Below are 23,568 nucleotides of genomic sequence, written 5' to 3'. Positions count from 1 at the left end.
TCTTCGCAATTTCAGATGTCCTAATATGGACTGTAATTTTTGCGCAAGACAATTTCCTGCTATTTCAAGCATCAACATTGTCAAAGTTGTATGTACATAATAAATGGGAATATCAATGCATAGTTTTTAGCATAACATCTTGACTCCTCGATAATTATATCCGTTCGGAGCCTACGCAGAATTAGCCTGAATTGCATGGTAACTGCTGCTGCTTTAAAATTTTTAAAAATTACTCATAATTTTCCCAAAGATTACCAAGATCTCGAGTGCACAATGTCATCAGCGTAATGAAGAGTAAACATTTATGCTAATAATCTGCAATTTTTTTCATCAGCTATAAAGACAGAGGCTATATAGCCGAAATTTTCAGTCCTATTCTGCAAGCGCAGCGCTGCAAAAAGCCTGCGGCGCTCGGAGGCGTCTGGTCCTGGAGACCTCTTTCCACTCTTTACCTCAGGATAGGAGGATGGGGCTGGGGGATACTTTTTGGTTTTCTGGTTTTGTTTTGCTCTGGTTTGGTCGCTTTTGTATTTCCTATTTTTCCTTTTTTTTTTTTTTCTTTTTTGCCTTTTTTTTTTTCTTTTTTGCCTTTTCTTTCCTGTCATTCTCCCAGCCAAAAGCCGCCTTCGACCCTTTTGATTTGATGTAGCAAAGATTGTGTCCAGATTATCTGAAATTGACACTGAAGAAGGTAAGGGTGGAAACCGGTTTCATTTTTCAGAGGGTTGGAAGGCTGCGCTGCGCCCGCCGCAGCGGCTCCCGCTCCGGGAATAGGAGGGTGGGGGGAGTGATTATGTATGCACCAGCTAATTCTTCCATCAAAACTTCTTGTCAGCGATGTCAGGATTATTTTTTTTCCTTTTTATAAAAACACTTGATGTTTCAGGAAGTGTTAATCCCTGAAGGTTGGGGGATGAGGGAGGGGGTAGGAAAGGAGTGGGTGGGGGGGTGACAGTTTCTTGAACCTGGGGAAGGCACCCTTTAGAGCCGTTTGCCAGTCTACACTGAATTGGGGTTTGTTGTAGAGCTGGGACGGAAGGAGGGTTTCTTTGAGTCATGGGAGAGAGAGACCCTTACCCTCTCTATTGCATTTGATAGAGGTTTCTATGGCCACGAGGGATGAGAAGCAGAAAAGTCCGCTTTAGCCTTTGATTTCGGGGTGTTTAACCCAGGCGGTGGGATGACAAAAGCTAGAGATTTTTGAAATCGGTTTTTTAAAGATACAGAATGAAAGACATGAGTAGCAGGATAAAAATATATAGCTAGGGGCCTGGATTGCTTCTTTCCTCCCACTTTTTCTTGGGATCGAGTTTCGCAGGTTTTGTACCCAGCACCCAGACCTACCTTTCTTCTGGTGACAAAAATTGACAATTTCTTCAAGGGGAGAGATTTAGTTGATTTCTACATCAAATGACTCTAAGAGTAAATTCATACTTCTGTGCATATAGATGCGGGGGATTCTAAAACTTTTTGTGGCTCTTTAAACTAGTGCAGAATAGGCAAGTCTGGAGAGCCATCTGACCTAGCCCAGTGCAGATCTCAAAAAGAAAGAAATAAAAATAAAACATAACAATCAACGAAGGAACGTGGTGAATTATAAACATGTTTCCAATGTTGTATTTTAAAATATTGCCTAGATTTAGGAGCTTGATTTTTCCATAATTAGACCACTACTAGCAGGGCCACTCAGTCCCCAGCTTATGAAACCCAAGACCAGTGAGGAGGGGGCTGGGGATTGTTGTTTCTGTCCCTCCACCCCCACCCTTACCCCTTTTAGAGCGAGTGTGTGAGAGAAGATATTAAAGAGGTATCTGTTGTTTGGCAATTTTGCTAAGTCTGTCTTCATTACTTCGACGCAGTGCATTTGCTAATTTGGAGGCCCGGCCATTGACAAGCTTGCTTCATACACCTGCAAGCAATTTGCCGGCTCCGGTACCGGAGAATTGCAGAGATGGCAGCTCGCACCTATTTGATTTTTTTTTTTTCTTTTCTCAATGCACAGCAAATTTGGCTTTCAGTGCGTTATCTCTTTTGTTAATGCAAAAAGATTCCCTGGGCGAAAAAATTGCTCATAATTACCAGAGAGATGGGGAAACTGCATTAGAATAAATAAACCTGAAATTACTGTAATTATGTTGTGTTTGATGGGCCCGGCTTGTAATCAAGAAGAGAATACAGTGAAATGATGCTGACCCTCTTGGGTTTGCAGCTGTACGCGCACTTTGGGGTCTTTTTTTGCAGAAAAGAGTCATTTTGATAATCATTAAGCTGTGTGTAACCTATTTCAGAAGTGTTTTAAAATGAGGTTCACATTTTTTGAACAAGGGGAAAAAAATCCCAAAATTGCATTTTGCCATTACAGACTCATACATAAGGAAAGGTTGTGTTTTCTAAGTGACAATTGTTAAGACATAATATTCAAAATCAGTATTTAATCATTATAATGAGGTATTGTTTAAATATAACCACCTTTAGATTATTCATAGTTTAATTAATATACTCATTATGAAAATCTTTGAATCAGATATTTGATGAACTACTTGTCAGTAACAAGGCAGCATTAATTAGACCTATATTGAGATTAACATTTTTTAAAAGTACAACCGTTTATAATTATAATAGAGCCTAACTAAAGACCGCCTTCGTTGAGCTAAAACTAATAATTTCTCTATTTGAACTGTTAGCATGAGATTATTAAATTAGTATAAGCTAGTATCTCAACGTATTAAAATCCGCTTGACCAAACAGATTTTGCCTGTGGCTTCAGGCGTTGGGCCCTGTCTGCCGTCTGGGGTACCAGAGTTGGACGCTTGAAAGAAATCTGCCAAAACCTTCCCGCTAGCAAAGTCACATTTGGCAGGGGAAACCAAATCCAGGAAGGTCCCTGTCCCCGCGCCGGAGCCCAGCCCGGGAAAACAGTTCCCTCTTTTTAGCTTCGACACCCGCTCGCATGCATCCTGGTCTCCAAGGTCCGATCACCGCCCCCTTAGCCCTCCAGGTTCTGGGGGCTTGTGGGAGAGGAAGAGCCCCACTCTCAGGCCCAGAAGGAGCCTCGAGGTTCCCCGCTCCATTCCCCACCACCTCCCCTGCTCCCTCCACCATTCCCCCCCTTCCCCTCCCTTTCCTAAAGGGCGTCGGAGAAGCCTGGCCCATCCGATCTTTCACCAGCACCAATTGAAAAATGGGTGATTGTCATAACACAGATCACTGCCTTCCCCTCTCTGCTTCCCACCGCGCGCTGCAAAGGGGCCCCCAAAGACGGAGCACCAGCCCCCTCGGGAAGCAGTGTCGGAAGGCGAGTTCGAGGGAAGCGGGAATCTTTCAAAGCAGCCCGTCGGGGCCCGTAGCTTTCCTGAGCGCTCTCAGCTTGCTGTGGGGCCTGGGGCTGAGGCTGGTCTGGGGCGCAGGAGGAGGGTGCCAGATTGAAGCTAGCGGCTCAGAGCCCACGTTCTTCTGGAGTGTACTGATCAAAACGGTCCACCGGAGGTGCCCCTTAACCGCCTGGCCTTGGGACTTCTGCGCTGGAGGGGATGGGGGCTTGGCTTGACAAGCTCTCAGGTTCCGTCGAGTCAGCGGAGCCCACCTGCCCCTCCCTCCTCACCTCAGCTTCTCCTAGTCGCAGAGAAAAGCCCGGGGTCATTAGGCAGGAATGGGCCTCTCGTTATGGATGGGCCCGGATGGGTGGGAGTGGCTGTGGAAGGGCCCGGGTGGCGCCTTGGGGCTGTCCCCCGGAGCTCACTGATTGATTGGGGGGTAGCGTGACAGACGTGTCCTTCCGGCCCCTTTCCTGCGTCTGGCCTCGTCTTTTCCGCGTCGAGATCCAGTACCCTGCGGGTAAGCAAAAGCCGGGAGGCCAGATCCCGGCGTATTCGAGGGGCATAGTCGGGTGTCTCCACTTTCAGTCTTCCAGGCCCCCTGCAAGGTGACTGGGCACAGGGGGCACTTACATCTCACAGGGCGGCTGCTTGTGAGCTCTGCTTTCATCTCATTTCAGACGACCTTCACAGTCCCTTTGGTTCCTGAGCCCTGGCTCTACCAGGCCGCACCTGTTCATGATTCCCCTTCCCAGGGACCCTTGCCACCTCTCTCTAACCCAGGCAGGGATCAGACCCTTTGCGGGGGGGTGGGGTGCAGGAGTTAAGTCTTGAAGAATGGTCCCAGCAGGGGCTTCGTATACCTCCGCCGTTATCCTGCTATGTCTGGAGACAGGAGTCGCTGCCCCTGCCTCATCTGTCCCCAGAGGTGGCAGTCTGCTGCCTGGCCCCAGCACCCCTCACACAGCACACCAGACAGCAACTCTTTCTCGAAACCATAATTTTACTGTCTCGGAGAAACTTTATAACTTATTTACAAAGTTCTTCCCCCCCCCCAAGATACAAAGCAATAAGTTAACATTCTCAATATAAAACTAAACTTTGACATAGAGAACACAAAACACGGTTGATTTCATTTGATCACATTTTCCAAATTTCACAAGAAAAATGTCAAGATTCTCATTTCACAAAGCATCGGGTTTTACAGCCACACACAACAGAAAAAAAGCTAAGCTTGTGCAACATGTTTACAGAATAATAATAACAATAATAATTAATAACAATAATATGTACAGCAATTAGATCCTGCACTGGAGACTGTGCATTCAGGGTGGTGACTGGCATTATTCTGCGGTCGAGCCTCTGGGGATTGTTGTAAAGCTGCTTTCGTCTTACTTTAAAGCCCACCGGCATTAGGGTACTGGTGCACCCCTGCACGTTTTCTCTCCCCGCCCATCAGTCCTCTCTCTCCACAAGGGAAGAATTAGGATTTTCCTGCTTAACCAGGCAAAGCGATCAAGCGTTCTTCCCGAGATGAGGAAATCGTGTTGGCTTCATTTCTTTCTCTCTCTCTTTTCTTTTTAAAATAATACGGGACATGTAAAAAATGCAAATCATTCGGTTCCAACCTCTCCATACCAGCGAAGTACAAAAGTTACTATATAAATTAAAAATCACCAGGTCCTCCTTATTCATTTTTCCGGGTGCGTTTAAAGTAATGGGTACGTTTGGACCCTGCGCTCCTCGCGCCCCACAGAACCGTGAACTGACCGAACATTCAGCCTCAAGCGAAGTCCATTTCTCAATAAATAAAACCCCCTCCCTCCAATTTCCCCTAATCCCCGAACGAGCCACACAGATGGTTAGGCAGGCCCAGGAAAAGGTCCGAAAAGACAAAACGTTCCAGGATCCGGAGCAGGGTGGCCCGGTGGACCAAGCCTCCTCCGACCTGGTGACTTTTTTCAGCGGCCGAAGAACGAGGACAGCGGACGGACGAGAACCTCGACTTCGTCAGCGCACAGATACAGAGCGAAAGGAGACAAGAAACGGACAGGACAGAAAGAGCTTTTGCTTTTTCTACATTGTTTTTTGTTTTGTTTTCCTGATAGTCCCATACAGCTGAGCGTCGGCGGTCGGGTCCGGCGGGATCTTGCTGCGGCTCCCGCTGTCTCAGGCCGCTGTGCCTGCGCTTCGAGGCCACTCTGCTGTCACCGCGCGGCCGAGGCCGGGGTTCGGGCAAGGGCGTGGGCGCCAGGGAAGTCGCCGAGCCAGACCGCGCGGCACTCGGAGGAGGCGGCGGGCGTCCTGCCTTTACTGTTCCTTCTTCTTTCCCTCTGGGCCCTTCTCCTCCGGACCCACGGCACGCGGACGGGGCGGATGGACCGGGAGGCGAGAGGGGCCCGGGCAGAGGGAGACGGGAAGGAGGCGGGCGGATGCGGACGCGCAACCTCACATGAGCTGGGGTTGCTGCATAGCTTCTTGGTGCGCCGAGGGGTACCACGACGTGTAGCTGGGGATGTAGGAGCCCGCGCTGCCGCCCGAGCCCTTCCCGGAAGAGGAGTTGGGGTTCCAGCCGGGTGGCACTGGAGGAGAGCCTGCAGACAGCGCCCGGCCGTTGGCCAGCGCGCTACCCTCCAGAGCTGCCCCGCCCTGCTTCATCAGCTTCTTGAACTTGGAGCGCTTGTTCTGGAACCAGATCTTGACCTGCAAGAGCGGACAACAACGTGACTCGGTCTAGGTCCATTGTGCCTACCTTGGTCCTGGGGAGATAAGGGGGCCGTGGGACAGCGAGAGAGGATACCCCGCGGGCCCCTGCCCTGCGCGACCTGGCAGCTCCCTGCTGGAGAAGCATACACACCCCCCTTCCCCCATAAGAACCGAAGGCTGGGAGGCTCCACCGTGGGCCGCCGGTGGCCGGCAGGGGCAGCTCTCTGAGAGCCAGGGAGCGTGGTGGTGAGCGGTGCAGGGATCCAGGCCTTCGCCTGCCTTGGGACTCAGCCCGAGCCCGGCAATCTTTTGGGGAAGACGCGGAGCCTGCATAACATCGAGGCTTCAATTCCAGTATGAACATCAATAAAAGAACCGAGTGGAGAAAAGAAGTGGAGGAAATTTATTTCCAGTGTGACCCGCCTTCTCTTTGCGCCATCATTTCAGCCCTTGAGCAAGTTGCGGGCTGATTGAGGAGGCCACAGGGTTTTGTTAAACTTTTCATTTGGACTCAAATCCACCTTTCCTTAGCGTCTCCTAACTCTGCTCCAAATCCCGGCCCGGACGTTGGAAACCCGCACCAGTCGTGATCAGAACGCCCAAGGGGCCCCCGGAATCTTAGAGAAACCAGGGAAGGAAGGTTCCGTTTCTCCTCCAGGGTCTGGGACTTGGGAGGTGAGAGGGCGGAGGAAAGGATTCCCCCTGCCAGCCCAAACCGGTGAGAAGGCGGAGGAGGAGGGAGACAGAGGCTCGGGCCCAGGCCAGGAGTGATTAGCCACACACTTTAAAGGCAAAGAAGGGATTAACCCCCGCGTCTATTGTTCCAGTTGTTCGGGCACGTGTGACCTCAGAGTCCCCAAACAAAATGCCTAGGGAAATCCTTCTTGTGCCCTAATCAGATTGTCCAGGAACGGAGGGCAGCGACAGAGCCAGGGCAGAGAGAACTGCGGAGGAAGGAGAGACGTTGCGAGAGCCGGGGTGGGACACACACACACACTACACACACACACACACTACACACACACACACACACACAAACACACACACACACACACCCCGACCCCTGACGCCCAGAGAGCAAGAAATGAAGCTGCGGGTGCAGGTTGGCCGCGGGAAGCCTGCGTGGCGCCACAGTGGGGCAGCGCCGAGGTACCTGCGTCTGCGTGAGTCCCAGGGAGGCCGCGAGCTCCGCCCTCTCGGGCAGAGCTAGGTACTGAGTTTGCTGGAACCTGCGGTTCAAAGCCTGCAACTGCAAACTGGAATAAATCGTCCTGGGTTTGCGGATCTTTTTCCCCTTGCCATTGAAGCGCACTTCACCGCCTTCCACCACCGTGCTCTTCTCGGAGTCAGCCCCTGGAGGGACAGCAGAAGTGGGGGCCGTAGTTAAGGCGAGTGACTGCCTTTAGTGCGGGGAGCCCAGAGCAAGTGACCGCAGAGGGGTGGCAGAGGCAGGACCAGGAATGAGAACGCTCAAGAAACTCCGAAAGCCAGGGAAGGGTCCCGCCAAGTCCAAAGGGCCCGACCCCGGCCGCTGCAAGCGGACTGGGGCAGTTCCCAGGCGCGCAGCTCCTGCCTTTGCAGGGAAAGTTTGCTATTTTTACAGGCGGTAGTTGAGGTTTAATTACCCTTAATTGCATACATTGTTTACGGCGCTACACAACAAATAATTACCGAGACTAATAAGTGCACATGTGGGTTTCTGTTTTCCACCAAGGCATTGTGTGCTCGGCTCACGGAGCCACCCAGAGGCCCAGCCAGTGCCAGGGGACGCTCTCGGATTTATCCTTTGCTCGATAGTTGCAAGTTGCGTGGATATATATTTTAAAAATTTCTTTGCTATGACAGGGATTCATTTACTGATACCCAAAACCTTTCACTGCTCCGGCGCCCTCCCCACCCCCATCCCATGTCTCTCTCCTCCACTCTTCTCCCTCCTTTCTCTCTCTCTCCTCCTCCTCCTCTCTCTTCCCCCCCTCCCTCCCTTCGCACCTCTTCCTCTCCCTGGCAGGCGCACGTACCTGGGTCCTCCAGGCGGCTCTGGGCGAGGCTGGCGCTGCCCGGGTAGGACTGCACCGAACTGATGTAGGGGCTGGACGCGTGGCTGCTGACCGAGTTGACGTAAGGGTAGCCCAGCGGTCGGGAGAAGGACGAGGCCGAGCTGTAGGCGCCGTCGGGCTGCGAATGGCCCGCCGAGTGTAAACAGTGCATGGAGTAGTGCCCGTGGGACATGGGAGAAGGAGACATTTGCTGGTTGGGTGGCCCAAACTCCATAAACACCGCCTTGCCCGACACGGGGCTGTTGAGACTCTCTGGCATGGTGGTCATGGTCATCTCTTCTCGCGGGGTCTGGGTGTGGGTCTCTCTCTCCTCTGCTTCCCTTTTGGGGGTCTCTGTGTTTCTCAGGACAGGAAGGAACCCAATTTAAGCGTAACAGGGGTTTTCACTTTCCATTCATAAGAAAATGGAGTTTGTCTCTTTGAAAAGTCTAAGCATGATGCTGCCGAGCTCCCCAAACTCGCTTCAAAGCTTTGACTCAGCCAAGGTCATAAATATTCATGAGCTGGCGGAGCTGATTGGTCCGCTGTCTTGCATAATCACCGGGGATTGGTCCGAGGCGCTCCGGCTCCGCTGGACTAGAGCGGGCGAGGCGTCCCGGCCTCGGGAGAGACGCATCCACACCTCTCGGCCGGGGCTCCTCTGCAACAGAGCAAGCAGCGTGGGGCGCACAATGGGCTGCGGCGTCCGCGCCGGGACCTCCGCGGCCCGCGGCTCATCAGCCTCCCGCCTCCCCGGCGCGCCTTACTTCCCAGAAATCAACCAGTGGTTCGGCGCCGCCGCCCACCCCCTCCTACTGTCCCCACCCTCCGCCCACCCCCAACACCGGGGACCAGGGCAGTTTCTCCTAGCAATCGCCAACCGGTCCGGTGCAGAGCTAGGGCGGCTCTGGAGCCCGGCCGCGGCCTCCCGTACGCGGAGTCGCGCAATGGGGGCGCCGGAGGCGGTCAACAGAGCGCTGTCCTCCCGAGAGTCTCGTGCCTAGCGCAGCACTCTCCCGGCGGCGCCTCCCTGTCCTGGGTCCGCTGTGCCACATCCCTGGGGGCGGGTTTGGGGCCCTCCGGCCGCACTCACTCACTCGGCCGCCGCGCCGCCGCCGCTCCCTAGGGCCCGCTCGCATTGCTCCAGGCCAAGCTGGCCACTCCAGCTCGAGGCTGCACCGGTCTGATTAAAACAGTGCGCGCGGAGAGCCAGGAACCCGCGCTTCTCCTCCCAGGAAAGGCGACCGCACCGCCCCCTCCCCCCAACACCCACCTCCTCTTTCCCTCCCAGCCTTCCTCCTCCTCCCCCCGCCTCCATTCCCTCTGCGCCGAGCGCCCCGGCTCACTCGCCCCTAGGGCGCGGCACAGAGTGGAGCCTAGGAGCTGGCGGTCTCAGTTCTGCTTGAGCCGCGGACGCCAGCTGGTCATTTTCCGGCCTCTTGGGGTCTGGCGAGAGTACCCGGGGTGTAGGAGTCCTGGAGGATACCAAAACCCGCAGCAAAACCAGGCCAGTGGTAGGCTCGCTTGTCTGTGTGTGAACACGTCTCTCATTGTCACCCAGGATCCTCCTCATCTCCAGGGGTCAAAGCGGGCGCCACTGGGCCTGGTGTAGAGCTGGTGGAGGCAAAAGCTGCCGCGGCGCCTTCCATCTGCTGGGACGCTAGGTACAGAAAAGTGCACAAAAGCCCCCGCCGCCACCGCCACACAGCCACCCCCATGAGGCGTGGCGCACACCACGCAGGCTGCCAAGGGGCTGTTGGTTCCCTATCCCGCCAGCCCCACGGTGAATCCCAAATTACTTTGTTAGGTAATTAGAAAGTGTTGATAATTATTTCTTTCATAATTTAGCGGTGTGACGGGAACAGGGAAATGATCTTGTGAAAGTTCACACGTGCAGATGTATTAGTTACTGATTCATTTGATTAAATGGTAGTCTCAAGTGCTCGGATCCGCAGCTGAAGGCGCCCCATTAGCATAACACTGATGTTTAATTTTCATACGCATAATTAGCCATATATTTAACACTAATAGCAACATGCAGCCTTTCAGCCTTAAACAGCCCAGGGTTTGATCTGGCCTGAGCTGAACCTTCGCCGAGGCACCTTCCCCTTTCTAGAGTGCGTAGTGATCACAGGACAAACCTCTGTAATCAAGCACATTTTGGCAGAGGGAACACCAATAAAAATGAACATTCAAAACAAATTACATCGGTGCTGTCGTTACAGATATTAGTGAAAGGGGCTTCTCTCTTTTAACTTCTGTAGCAGCAGCTGCTGCCCGGGGGAATTCCTCTCCTTTGGTTTAAGGGTAAGATATTGGGGGGCAGAGATATTTCAGGCAGTGTGGTTGGAGCAAAAAATAAAAGCCAAGCAAAACGAAACGACCAATCCTCCAAACCAATAACGGGTTTGCCAACGTTTTAAAAGATTTTTCTTTCTTTCTTTCTTTTTCTTTTTTCTTTTATCTTCCCCCCCTCCCCACTTAATCGCCGAAGCACACGGTGAGGCTTTGTAGGAACAACCAGCTAATGACTCCGCCACCAGACAACTCCCGGAGCCGTTCCACTCCTCTTGATTTCCGTGTTGCACTTGTGGTTTTAACTGCTCTTTCCTAGCGCCTGTTTTGGGGTGCGGAGTGCGGTGCGCCCTGCACCGCAGCTGATGCCGCCCGGGCCCCTGGTCTCCCTCGCGCGCCTCATGGGCCCTGCCCACGTAAGTGATCGCCGCGGCTGGCGCGGGGCAGGGATTGGGACGGAGGGAAGCAAGGCTGGCGATTCCGGCTGCTCAGGGCAAGGCGTGAGGAAACCCGACGGCTGGGCTGCCCTGGGCCAGTTTATTCCAGAGAACTGCAGGGTGGGGGAAAGGGAGAGAGGCGGCCACAGGTCGCGACGGTCTACAGGGCTCTTTGCCGTTCACTTCTGGAGGGGGGGAATCCAAGTCTTCCGCAGCGCAGGGGACAGGGCTGGCTCCAGGGAACAAAAGCCCCTCACAGGAAAAGGTTTCAGAGCCTGGGTTATTTTAAAAGTGAATTGTATCTGGGCGAGGGAGTGCCTACACTCCGGAATTATTTCTTAGCCCCAGAGAAGCAGGTTCGGGGAGGGGTGGCTGAGCCGGGGCCCTCAGGTGCTGAGACGCCCGGCCTTGACTAGCTTCTCCATGTGTGATCTTATCTCTATTCTAAGAGCCCAGGGTGGATCCCTCCCAACTCTCACTGCCACGGCGACACCTGTTCTGAAACACCGGCTTGCTTAGATCTTCGCCTGTCCCAACTCAGAGAGGCAACAAAACTCTCTCAATTATCCTGAGAGCCCCGGATTCCGAGTAGGACCTGTAGGAGACACCACAGGACCGGGCGCCTTGTGGGGTTAGCAGTAGTCACGCGTGGCTGGAATTCCTGCAACCCAGGGTGAGGTTTGGGGCCAATTGAGTTGGCGGGATTGGGGGTGAGGACGTGGACAAGGTATTTTAAAATCTGCTTCCAAATTTCAACTTCAAAGCATGTTAAACGGAGTTCATTCTAATTCAAGTTTGTTTCCTACGGAGCTGCTGACGACTGGCTGGTGCTAGTATATATATATATATATATATATATATATATATACACGTATCATATTTAAACTTGAGGTTAGTCACTTTAATAAGTGGGATTATAAACCTGTCCCATAAATACCTCCACCTCGGAAAAATTACTGCATAAGCAGCGTGCTATCCCAGTGGCTGGTAAAATTCTGTGGTCCTAATGAAATTATTCTTGGGGAATCTCCGGGTAAACTGATCCGTAGATAAGATACTGGCTAATCGCTGCAATCCGACTAATCTAGGAGAGAAGTGAAGTCATTCTCTGGCAAAACTCTCCCAAGGTTATCTGGGCCTTGTTCCTCTCTAGAAAATTCGGGTTGTTCTGGGGCAGCAGCCTCAGTCTCTAGGCCTTTTCTTGGCCAACTCCCCGGCACCCTAAAGTTTTCCTGTGGGTCTTGTAAATCTTCAACCCCTCCCTCATCTTTTCCAGCTCTCAGATCCACTAGAATCGGAATCCCCTCTGTCCAAATTCTACATCCCTGGACGCAGAGAAAGGGAGCTGGAAGGGTTGGAGGATGCCCATGAGAACCAAGTTCAGGGAAAAGCTTGAACTAGCCACTTTTCCAAGCACGCTCGTGGGCCTCAGTTTCCTATAACTTTTCCCACACTCTGAATGTCACATAGACGAGCTGGCTCTCCAGTCCTATCACGTAGGCCACCTGTCATGGCAATGACAGTTGTCCACATCTCCTTGGTGGTCTGGAGCTGAGCCCAATCTGTGTTTAGTGGATGGCAGCTTTGTAAAACCCGCTTCAGTAGAAACAAGAGTTAGCACAAGCACTGATGGGTGGGACACCCTAAAACCATGACGGGGTGAAACTACTTTCTACATGGCTTGTTAGAAGCCCAGCCCTTTCCACCTCTGAGCCCAGGTGTGAAGAGGTCCTGAGGAGTGAGCGCTAAGAAAGGCAGGGTACTGAGGGCGGTAATGAGTCCACAGAATGTGGACTCTTGGATTTCCTGCTTCTGAAGCAGGTGGAGCTGCTGGCAGGCTGAATCGGGGTTAAACTGACCAGCTCCAATCCCGACTAACTAGGCCCTTGCCGTCAAAAGTTCCCGTGACTCCTCTTGCAGGGATGCTCTGGGTCTCCAGCGCATTAGCGCGGGTCTGAAGAGGGCCAGTATTGGAAGAGATCAATTTAGGTAGGAGACCCGCCAGACACTGCCCACATCTGGGCGAGTGGGACCGATGCTCCAATTCCTAGGGCGACAAACGGTCTAGCTTGCCTTCGTGTGTCGGAGGGAGGGTCTCTCAAATTTAACCTTTGGGATGGGCGCGCGGTGCGGGTTGAAGGCCAGGGAAGAGGAGCCGCACGGGACCAGGAAAGTCAAGTTTGGGGAGTGATAACCCCTGCGGAAGGGCCAGGCCCAGGGTCCAGTGGCAAGGAAATATTTGTAGCTAACTCCTCCACTGGCGGGCTAATCTTTTCATCGCGAAGCAGCTAAGAAGGGGAAAGAACTGGAAGGGCTGGGGGCAGCTGGCCCCGCGAGCTCCCTCAGGGCTGGCCAGTGGGGGGGGGGGTCCAAAAGGGGGGAAGAAAGAGACTTAAAAAAAAATTCCTAACAGCTAGGCTCGGGCTTTTCTTTTTGCGCGCGCGTGTTAAAAGTTCAGAGACTCAAAAATTAACCACCTACCCTCTTACCCTAGTAACCTTCAGAGACGAAAGAGCACAAGACACAGCGGTTTTAGGAGGTGAAAGCTTTTTATTCGGGCAGTCAAGACAAGGGAAAGAGAAAGCTATGCATTTCTAGGAATCCCTCGTCTTCCAAATGAGGGCGTCCCCGCTCCCTTCCAGATGCGTTTCCCGCGTTGGGAAGCAGAGCCAGGCACCAGGACCCGTCTTTCCGAAGCCGCACGGCCACCTCGGGGCCTCGGATCTGAGCTCTCAACGGCCACCAATCCCCACCGCGTTTTGCCAAGGCGCTACTAGGTGCTAGGTAGATTACTGTGAGACCTGCCGTTAGCCTGTTTCTTCTCAAAGTTCTCCAGCTGGATTTCAGCAATTTCAGAAAAAAGGCGCCGGGTCTCTGCGACCTTTGGGTGGCTCCTCAGGCCTCGTGGGGCAGTTTGGTCAGGATCTGCGCGCCCCCCGACGTGATGAGAACTGTGTGCTCGAACTGGGCCGACCTGAAACACACAAGGCAGCGACCAGCAAGCGCTCAAGCGCCTGCGGGGCGGGGAGTAGCAGCTCGCCCTCGTCGTCGGACGAACCTTCCCTTTCTATACAATTTAAAAGAAACCGGGCAGAAAGCAAACACCTTTGATTGTCCAAGGAGACCACAGTCCATGCATCCTCCAGCACTTTAAATTCAGGGGATCCCTCGGTTATAATTGGCTCTGTAAGAGGGAAAATATTTACTGCAGTGATCTAATCAGATTCTTGTTAAACATTGTTTCATCTGATTATCAAAAAAGAGAATAAAAAGGTTCTCCCCCCTCCCTCCAAGTGCTTCCCCCCACGGGCTCATGTTGTCATCTCACAAGCGCTGATAATTGATGTTGCTTACATAGTATGCTACAAACCAAACAGTAGGAAGAGGAAACGCTATGGCATTCAAAAATGTTATGAAGTTGCCTAGTTCGTAATTCTTTTTAGAGGAAAAAAGGGCATTTTAATCAAGCCTTAATTAGGACCCTGTGGATAATAACCACCCAAACACCAGTCCCTCTCATGAATACCAGTCAGTTTTTAAAAATATTTGAATTTTTAAAACATGCTCAAAATGTTCATTAATCAGCAAATAACAATTTTCTTATTTCACTCTAATTGCTTCTCCATTAAGCCCCACAGTCAGAAATATGATGCCTTCAGGGTCTTAGGTGATTGGAATTTGGTGGTGACACCAATCACATGATCAGCCAGGAATGGGTTACCAGAGAGTATGTCACTAGCTGACAGGGAGCAAGGGACATAAATGCCTCTAGTTACTGGGTGTTAATGAAAAACAAAAACAAAAACACCCCACAAAACAACACAAAAAACCCAAACACCACATTACACTGGTAACAGAATTAAAAGGTTGGACGGCTGCCGTCTCCTAAATGTGTTGGTAAGTATCTGATTTAGGAAGATGGGGCTCGAGGATATTATTTAATCAGATTTACTATGCATCTGAATTATTTAATTATGCTGATTGGCTTTATTAGCCCTTCAACTGGACTGCCTGGCCTAGGCCAGCGCCGCTGCTTCCGCGAGGGATCCACTGCTCTCTGAAGAGGAGCTCAGCACTGACCTACTGTGAACGCCATGCCCTCCTCCATGCGTAGATCGCTGTCATTCGCTGTAAAACAAAAACAGAAAACAACGGGTGTGGGGAGCAGGAATGGGAAATGGAGAGGACAGAGAGAAACGGAATTAGAGGGGTTAGGCTACTCAAAAAACATGGTTATCTTATTTATTTTTTCTTTTAGGAAGAAAGGGTGGAAGTTTCTAGAATCCTGGGTGGTAGCACAGGGCTCCTAGGCCTCAGCCTTTGCATTTTCTGAGCTTGGGGTCAGGGCCCCTAGGAAGGGTGCACCAAGGCTAAGTAAAATCAGCCTGGGTGCTTGAGACACCTGTTGGGCACCCCCTCTCCATTGTCCCCTGGCCACTTGCTCTGAGGTCTCCTGGCTTCACTGGGTCCTGGACCTTGCCCTCCACACCTCCAACCCAAAGAGTAAGACATCTTGGGAACTGAGTCAAAGGGAAGGCAAGTTGGTAGAAGGCAAGAACAGGGGTGATCTGAAGTATTTCCAGGTGTTGGCGCTGGGTAGGCACATGCCTGAGAGGCCCTTTCTGCACTCCAGCCTGGGCCTCTTATGAGCTGCCTCTGGTGGAGCTCTTTGGCCCAAAGGGAGTTCTGACCTGCTGAGTCTCTAGGGATCTTCCAGGGGATGGATTCCAGCCAGTAGTTCCTCCAGGGGCTGCTCCCACCGCAAGCACACAGGTCAAGGCTCTAGGGCCAACTTTCCTTTGGTCCCTGTCCACGTATGCACCCCCCTTGGGGGCACTCCATAGAACTGCTTCCTACCCTAACCCAAATACTCCACCCTTTCTGGCCCACCCTTGCTTTCTCACTGTAAGGTACACATCCAGGCAGTGAAAAACAGGAGATTCTGGGGAAAGAACACAGGGTGGGTATAATCTAGAAATCACTAAGAGTACACGCTGCTAAATACATCAGCTGTCAACGCTGTGTAGGATGTAATGAAGTTTAACCACAACAGTCAGCGGTTTGAGAAGGGGGCAGAAAAAGAAAAACAGAAAACAGTCATATGTGCATGCTGCTGGGACATTGATGCTGTGGTGTTTTGTTTTCAGTAACTTTTTCTAGACAAATATCCCTTGTGACTTCCAGCCATCACCCTTCAGGAGACAAAAAGCAAAACAAACCTTGTTTTGGGACTGAAACGGCTGGGCTCTAATTCAATAACATAGTAATGTGCTGCTTACGATTAGGTAGGACCTCCCCCCCCATTCCCACCCACACACTCATAGGAAAGGATGACATTGTGGATTCAAAATTGCAGCAAGGGATTCAGGAGCAAAACTGCTTTCTCCTGATTACATTCAATAAGCAGCTCCCAAACTAACTCTCTTACCATGATGCCAAATTTCTGGATGTCCATGAAAGTAAGATCCTATCCCATGTCCCACAAAATGTGGACAGACTTGCAAACCATTCTGATGAGTTATCTGGCTTTAAAAGTAACCAAACAAAATACTTAATTAAATTGGATCATTTTAAGCGCATACACAGATAAGACAAAGTCACTTCAAAATATTCTCTGAAAAAGAAAAAAATAAGTTATATTTAGGATAGTAACAACTTGTTTTCATTATTCTGGAAAATTTTTAAATTTTTGTCACAGCTTGTAACAACTCCCTCTGGATAAATGAAGAAAAAAAGGTATGTTTCTAACACAGTAATTTGCTTCATTTACTTTATTATTTTTGCGGTACACGGGCCTCTCACTGCTGTGGCCTCTCCTGCTGCGGAGCACAGGCTCCGGACGTGCAGGCTCAGCGGCCATGGCTCACGGGCCCAGCTGCTCCGCGGCATGTGGGATCCTCCCGGACCGGGGCACGAGTCCGTGTCCCCTGCATCGGCAGGCGGACTCTCAACCACTGCGCCACCAGGGGGGAGCCCTGCTTCCTTTACTTTAGTACAGCATTCAAACAAGGCCACTTTTAGATGATGAGTGTGCATGCACACATATATAGCTCAATATAACCAAGATACATGTACAGGTAATGCAGGTCATAAAAATCTGCCTGATTTGTATGGAGTTTCACAAAAAGGCTGTGCAAATTACCACTGATTTGGGAACCAGACAAAAAAATTACAATCTGAAATGTAACTTCCTACTTCTATAATTCAGAACATTAAACATTTTACAAACAGACACACTCACACAAAAGGTCACATCTACTTTGTCAGTATTCTTGAAACACTCCAAAACTTTGTGATTATTTGGGATTTCTACTAAAGACTTACACCATTAACAAAATTCATAAAAAATGCTTTTTAATCGCTACGATGCTTAAGTGAAGCTAGTATTGTGATTCTTAATTCTTAATGCTTCATTAGTTACTTCTACATGCAAATCTTTTGGGTTCCATCTATCCCATATAAGTGAAATCTTACAATCCAACCCTAAAATCTTCACCTACAAGGTGAAGAAGTCGTTTTTGCCATCAGGTGAACATGTTCATTTCTGGGAGCACCAGAAAGACAAGAACATACATATCACGAACAATCTATATTTTCATGTGAATGAAGGGCAAAGTGCCTTAACCCTAACCATAATAATGGATTGGGATTTACAGGCCCACTGTTTAAATTCTTAACAAAACCAAAGTTCTTAGATCCCAAACTAGAGGTTCCAACAGCCCTTCGGTTTAGTTTAACATGAACTCAAAGGCGTTTAGCCAGCATCTATATGAGCATTCCTGTCAATATACTTTTCTGTATACATTTTTAACCTTCATCTCCAGACCTGTAAAATGTCTTCACTTAGGCCAGGATGTCACTATAAATAGCAGGTGGGCAGCCTCTCATTCAGATTTAATTTCCATGTAACAGTGCAGAAATAAGTGAGCTATGCATGTGTAGAGAGGAATGGTAACTGAATGCTTTTATCTCTTAAGTTGTTCTTTATGGTTATACTTACTTCTGTGTGTCTTTGCACTTTGGACAGGAGGTATTACAACTTTTCCAAGATGTTCCTATTTGTACCACACAATTTCTGAATAGAAACTCAGGATGGAGAGTAGATAGAAGGGTGGAAGAGAGATTATTTAGTAAGATAAACTGATCTAGTATTTTTTTTACAAGAATGGGTTCTATCTAAACCTGTAAATTATGTTATCTATGTCCCAACAAACCTCAATAATTCTAAGAAGATTCATTATAAACTGTTCTATTTTCTTTTCTTAAAAAAACCAAACTAGTTTTTTTGTTGCTGTTGTTGTTGTTTTTTTAAGGCTCTAACTGATTGGCAGGCATCACAGCTATGTCGTAAATGTGTGTTACAATGGCAATCTTCATTTTAATTTCCGATGAGAGGAGAGGAAGGGAGCCCACTCTGAAAAAACACCTGGGGTCCCTCCCCACCCCCCCCATGCCTCTCATTCCTCTTCATAAAAGAAGCTGTGCAATTACTAGGTGGCTAAAGATATCTGAGTGCATTCTACAACAATTTACTGCCTGGATCCTGCTGGAACTTCTGGTATTAGGAGGATCATAGAATGTATGTGCCATGGATGCGAAGGTCAGAGGATTTCACAGCTGTGTGGGAAGAGGAAAAGAACAGGACAAATTTCCCTCAGTTCCTTGGTTGAGCACCCATCTCAGTGCTTGATTCTCACGAACTAAGTAAACACGCCTGTCTGCTTTTTAGGGTATCTTCCTTTTGGATTGGTAGTTCGCTTTTTAACACATACTTCCTGGGACTGAATGGAATAAAATCTCATTAATATTTCTAATCACTGTTGAAAAGCGTACCCCCTTCTACTATTCTACTATATACTGTTCTTCTGTTTTGGAATATAAGGGAAGCACAAGATTATTTACCTGAGTCTAGGGTTTAAATCTAACTTTGTGGAGGTAATCCAAGCAATTTGTAGTAGCAAATTCCACTCTAACATGGAATCAAGTGGCTAGGATCCCTAGCTGTGGCATGGGAAAGTGGAGTACACGTGCTTCTCTTGGCTGGTGTGTTGGGGGAAATGGAAGCTGTTGGGTGGGCAGGGGTGCCCAAGAAGTACACAACTGCTCCCCAACACCAGCCATCGAGGGTCATGACCCATTTCTGAGCATGAGGGTCTTCCTGCCTTGGACATTTCACAGATGAAATCTGCCTTCTTTTTGTTAAAATCTACCAGAAGAACGCTCCCGGTATTAGCTCTTCTGTTTTGAGTTTCTCTAATTAAAAATTTTCTAAGACAGCCACTCACCTGAGCCTGAGTCCATCTATGATGTGAAGCCCTTCAGATGGAATATGTGGGGAGGAGAGGAGGGGAGAGGAGGAAGGAGATGTATAAAAGTAGTTTATGAACTTACCTAAAAATCACACTGTATTATTACAGTTCATGTTTCAGGTACGGTTTAGAGTTTGAAAGAAAAATCTCTCTAAAGGAATTTCATCTTGTGATCATTTTCTTAATTTAATTCCCTTGCATGAGATAGTTTTCCTCAACTGAAGTTTTGTCTAGATAAATTAAAATCCTTGATACACTTAAACTACATTTTATGACTAAGAATACATTCCCCAAGAGGGCAGAGGAGTATTATATGTAAGTACATACTCTTCTAAAGAAACAAAAATACACATGAAAATTGTTTTATTACCATTTTCTCATGAACTCTATAAACAGTGCTGATTCCCAAATGGTCACATCTCTAATTAAAGGATCTCAAATGGCACCTGATTTTCTAAGTTATGGAATTTTACTTTAATCTTTCCAGATTTTTATTTTAAGCAGTAGTTTTCAATGCAGGAATGCACAAATTCAAGGATTCCCTTTAATGACAAGGAATGTTTAAGTACAATTAGTAATATTTTTGAAAGCCAACAACTGTTTTCTAAAAGAGTGGTACATTTTTTTGTTTCAAACTGGATCACAAATTACTGTATTTTTCTTACAATAGTGCTGAACTTTTATTTGAGGTTTTCTGTTTCTGAAAAGCAGACATGATGGATGGAAATAAAAGATAATTTATTGCAATGCTTACTTTCATGTGCAGAGAGAAGCAGTGTAATTGTAATTTACAGTAGCTGTCAAGAAAAATCCATCACAGATGACATTAAAATGACTTATTTTGCCTGAGCCACTTATTGTTTAAATGTGCATAATCTAATAGAAAGAGATTTTTTAAAATCTGCTTTATATTCTTCTAAATTAATATCAAAACATATACTTATGAATTAAACATTAAAAACCATTCATTGATACTTTCATCATGACATTTACAAGTATAAGTTTAAATTATTTTTGATTGAACTGTCACATATTTGTCATGCATGAATCTACACATTCACAGTATCTTCATATGTACAGCTCATATCATCTAGAGGTAATTACAAAAACACAAATTTAGAAATATTTTAAAGCAAATGCAAGTACAGTGAGTATAATAACACTGTAACCTAAAGATCACTAGCTATCCCTCACGAAGCAGAAGGGCACACAGAGAACTCTTTTCATTGAAGTCTTTTAGCCAATACTTCTTCAGAGACACCATCCTATCCTTTAGGTTTCAGAAAATTTCAAAATTTCCTATAAAGGTCACCAGGTTTTTGGTGACATAATACTACTGAAAGATGCTTGAATGTTCTTTTCATGGTGTATCAGTAGAGGGAGGCTATGCAAAAGATGGTGAGTATCTTAAAATAAACGAGGCTGAGTTGAAAGATGTTTGTCAACTTTCGGTCTGTAATGATTCCGAGTATTTTTGGCTTAAAGGTGGAGACTGTTTGTTTATTTACTCCCTTGAGATTTTGCCTGAATGAGAAAAGGCGAAATAATAGATGTCCAGAAACACTGCCTTAACACATCAGAACAAACATTTGTTAGAATTGGGGCCAGTTTCCTCCTCAGTGGCAGACGTAGACCATCTAAATAATGAAATGCATTAGGGTAAAGGAAAAAGTTCATTGTCTGTTATTTTTCACATAGTTTCGTAAGTGCAGTCGTCGGGACTGATCTGGTTTTCAAAGGAGCTTGTACATGCAAATTCATCCTCTGCGAAAACTGACCTCTGTATCCAGATAGCTAAAATCCAATGTCACTTTCAATTTTACTCTTCTTCTTCTTCTTTTTTTTTATGTAGCCAGAATTAATGTAGTGAATATGTAATGAAATGCATTATCCTGCATGGAGATTTATCAGATTTTCCGACTGAATGCTATGCTTTGCTAGTACTAGCTGGAGTTCACCTGCATGTTGGTGTGGCGTGTGGCTCTTTTTTGTAAAGAGTTAAGTCGTACACAAAAAAAGGGAACAAAGGTCAGCACCCAGCCGCCACTTGAATGTGAGATTTTTCTTTTTATTCCCCTTGATGTATACTAGGCTCTGTGTTATTAGTCTTAATGATGGAAAATTGTAGTGTTGATACAAATCTTTTTTTCAAAGTAGTAGGCGGGAGCTCCATTTGTTAGTAAGTTTTTTTGTGACTAAAAGCCACGGACAGTACATTTATGTAGCAGTAAAAGGCCTAGATGCTCTTTCCATAGCAGAGCTAATTATTCCTACTGTGACCTTACTGATCTAGCCTGTTCCTAGTACATCTCATCTGCACGCCTGTTCCTCTGTGTAGATGGTGTCAGAGAATATGAAAAACCCTATAATGAAACCATTTTCATGATGGAGAAAGGCTACTGGAGTTGCACTTGCTACAAAGAGGCTCAATTATATGAGTAATTGTGATAATTTTCTACATTCATAGCCTTCAATGGGGAAAAAAGAATGAGAGCCACAAAGGAAAATTACTTTAACAAGAAAGTACAGAGAGTAAAAATGGAAGAAGAGACAAAAAAGGGGAAAAAATAACCAGAAAAAAAGTTTAAAAAATAGATCTGGAGGGAGGAATAGCGAGACAGGGAGAACAACAGAAATGCTCAAAAGCCCATGTGCAGCTGTGTTGCACAATTAAATTGAATTTTTTTTTCTGCAGTTGATGAATGTGACTACTGCAAATGTGCCTCTGTAGTTAGCTATCATTTGTTGTTCCGTGACAGGAAAAGGATAATTACCTCTCAGAGAGAATCAAAGGCTGACATGCCCTTTAGACACAGCCATGAATGCAGAGCTCGATAGAATGCTTGAATAAGAATCTAGTGTTCTCTGCCCCCTTCTACTGAAGAATAAATTTTGTTAAAATGCAAGAACACCACCAGTAAATTTGTTGAACCCTAGGTGTTCAAAAATATGAGGTACATCTATCGACTCATCCCATTTGCAAAAATAAAACTGCATTTTGAATTCATTTCTATTATATTCATGGACAGTAAGATAGTGAGATATGCATTAAATTTCTTTTCTCAGTAGGGGTCTGATTCAACATTTCCTATGAAAGAACAGAGAGACACTATCCTTTTTTCCCAGGCTAGTTAGCCTATAATTTAAAACTGTCAAAAACACAATTTTGTTCAAAGTCTTCAATAAAAGCTTCTCGCATATAACCCAAAGAGATTTTACTAAAGTTTGATTCAGACACTGAATCACTGTTACAATATTTTTAAAGCCATAAATGCATTTAACTTATATTTTACTGCCTTTTTTCTTAAAGTGTTTGAAGGCTTACAAAGAAAAAAGGCAGCATCTTTTCAAGGTGACTAAGCCTTCCATCCTTCAGACAAATGGGAAGTATTCAATGGTTCATATTAATGAGAACAGTACTTTAAAAGGTACTGATGTGATCATCTTTAACAAAATATGTTACTGTTAAATGAAAACACATATTCTGTATGTCTACTTCAAAACAGTTATGGGGAAGAAAAAGAGATCTAAAGTAGGTAACGGATTACAAAGAAAAGTCTTGAATTCGGAAAATACACATACTCTCAAAAAGCAAGCATAGAAGCCTGTGTGGAAAGTAAACAATGGTTTATAGGAAAAATGAACCAGACCAAAAAAAAAAAAAAAGATCACCTTTTCAGGCTGTTTGTTAATCCACCAATTTGAAAGGTAAGGCTTGCTTGAGCTAATAATGCTTTTTATCTTTCTATCACAGGAATATGTTTCACTTCATGCCTTTATAAAATCTAGCTTTTCTCCTGTCTCACTGTCCAAGAGTTGGGATACTTACCCCTTCTTAGTTACTCCTTCCACGTCTGGTGTGATTTTGAATATAGGAACACTACAGACCAACATGTCAAGCTAAAAGTAAAGCGGTCACATAAACATTGCTTGCCGGTTCTATAAGTTTCTTTGCTGACCTGATATAATTCACTTTAAAAAAAAATTTTTTTTTTAAACTCAGGGAACAACACAGCAGCCTGGCAGTTCACATACTGATATCAGACTGAAATGATGGTTCTGAATAGTAAAACATGTCATCAACTTTATACCAAGCCACCAATAACCTTTGTACCATTTGCCAACCCTCCCTTTACTTGTCAGTGGAAGGCTTACCTGATTGTGTTTCCAATTACAGAGAAGGGAGCCCCCGCTCTGCAAGCAGCAATTGCTTCATCTCTACACCTCCTGGCAACCTCCACTAACTTTTTACCACATTCATCCACATTGCCCACCAAAAATGTTTCAGAGGTGTCTCCATGGTAGCCATTGTAGTAAACCTAAAGACAGGCAGAAATTTAAAAATATGTCCTTGTTTAAAAATCTACTCTCCTAAAGTCTACATTGCATTCATTTATGTATTTAGTAGATTCATGTGTTTCACCCTTCCAGAATTACTGTCAAGTTTACCTACAAAAAAACAAATAGCCTT

General features: G+C 47.2%; 2 protein-coding genes across 3 annotated transcripts in view; both read right to left on the bottom strand.

The window, feature by feature from the left end:
* Nucleotides 1-4,752: 4,752 nt before the first annotated feature.
* Nucleotides 4,753-8,514, bottom strand: DLX1 (distal-less homeobox 1). 2 transcript variants are annotated; one of them, XM_065880846.1, is made up of 3 exons: nt 8,039-8,514; nt 7,174-7,373; nt 4,753-6,017 (listed from the first exon to the last, which is right to left on the bottom strand). In XM_065880846.1, the coding sequence occupies exons 1-3, from the start codon at nt 8,349-8,351 to the stop codon at nt 5,763-5,765; spliced, it is 768 nt and encodes a 255-aa protein (XP_065736918.1). In that variant the 5' UTR covers nt 8,352-8,514; the 3' UTR covers nt 4,753-5,762. The 2 variants fall into 2 exon arrangements, with proteins under 2 accessions (XP_065736918.1, XP_065736919.1); XM_065880847.1 differs by lacking the exon at nt 7,174-7,373 and having other exon boundaries at nt 5,941-6,017; nt 8,039-8,351.
* Nucleotides 8,515-13,324: 4,810 nt separating this feature from the next.
* METAP1D (methionyl aminopeptidase type 1D, mitochondrial) overlaps nt 13,325-23,568 on the bottom strand; it is a 79,631-nt gene continuing 69,387 nt past the window's right edge. The window contains 5 exon segments of the mRNA XM_065880684.1: nt 13,325-13,762; nt 13,894-13,972; nt 14,869-14,916; nt 16,217-16,314; nt 23,253-23,416. Of these exon segments, the coding sequence (XP_065736756.1) occupies nt 13,684-13,762; nt 13,894-13,972; nt 14,869-14,916; nt 16,217-16,314; nt 23,253-23,416 (468 nt within the window). The 3' untranslated portion in view covers nt 13,325-13,683.

The sequence above is a fragment of the Phocoena phocoena genome, chromosome 7, assembly GCF_963924675.1.
Source record: "Phocoena phocoena chromosome 7, mPhoPho1.1, whole genome shotgun sequence".
Classification (NCBI taxonomy): Eukaryota; Metazoa; Chordata; class Mammalia; order Artiodactyla; family Phocoenidae; genus Phocoena; species Phocoena phocoena.
This window is presented reverse-complemented; position numbering and strand designations above follow the sequence as displayed.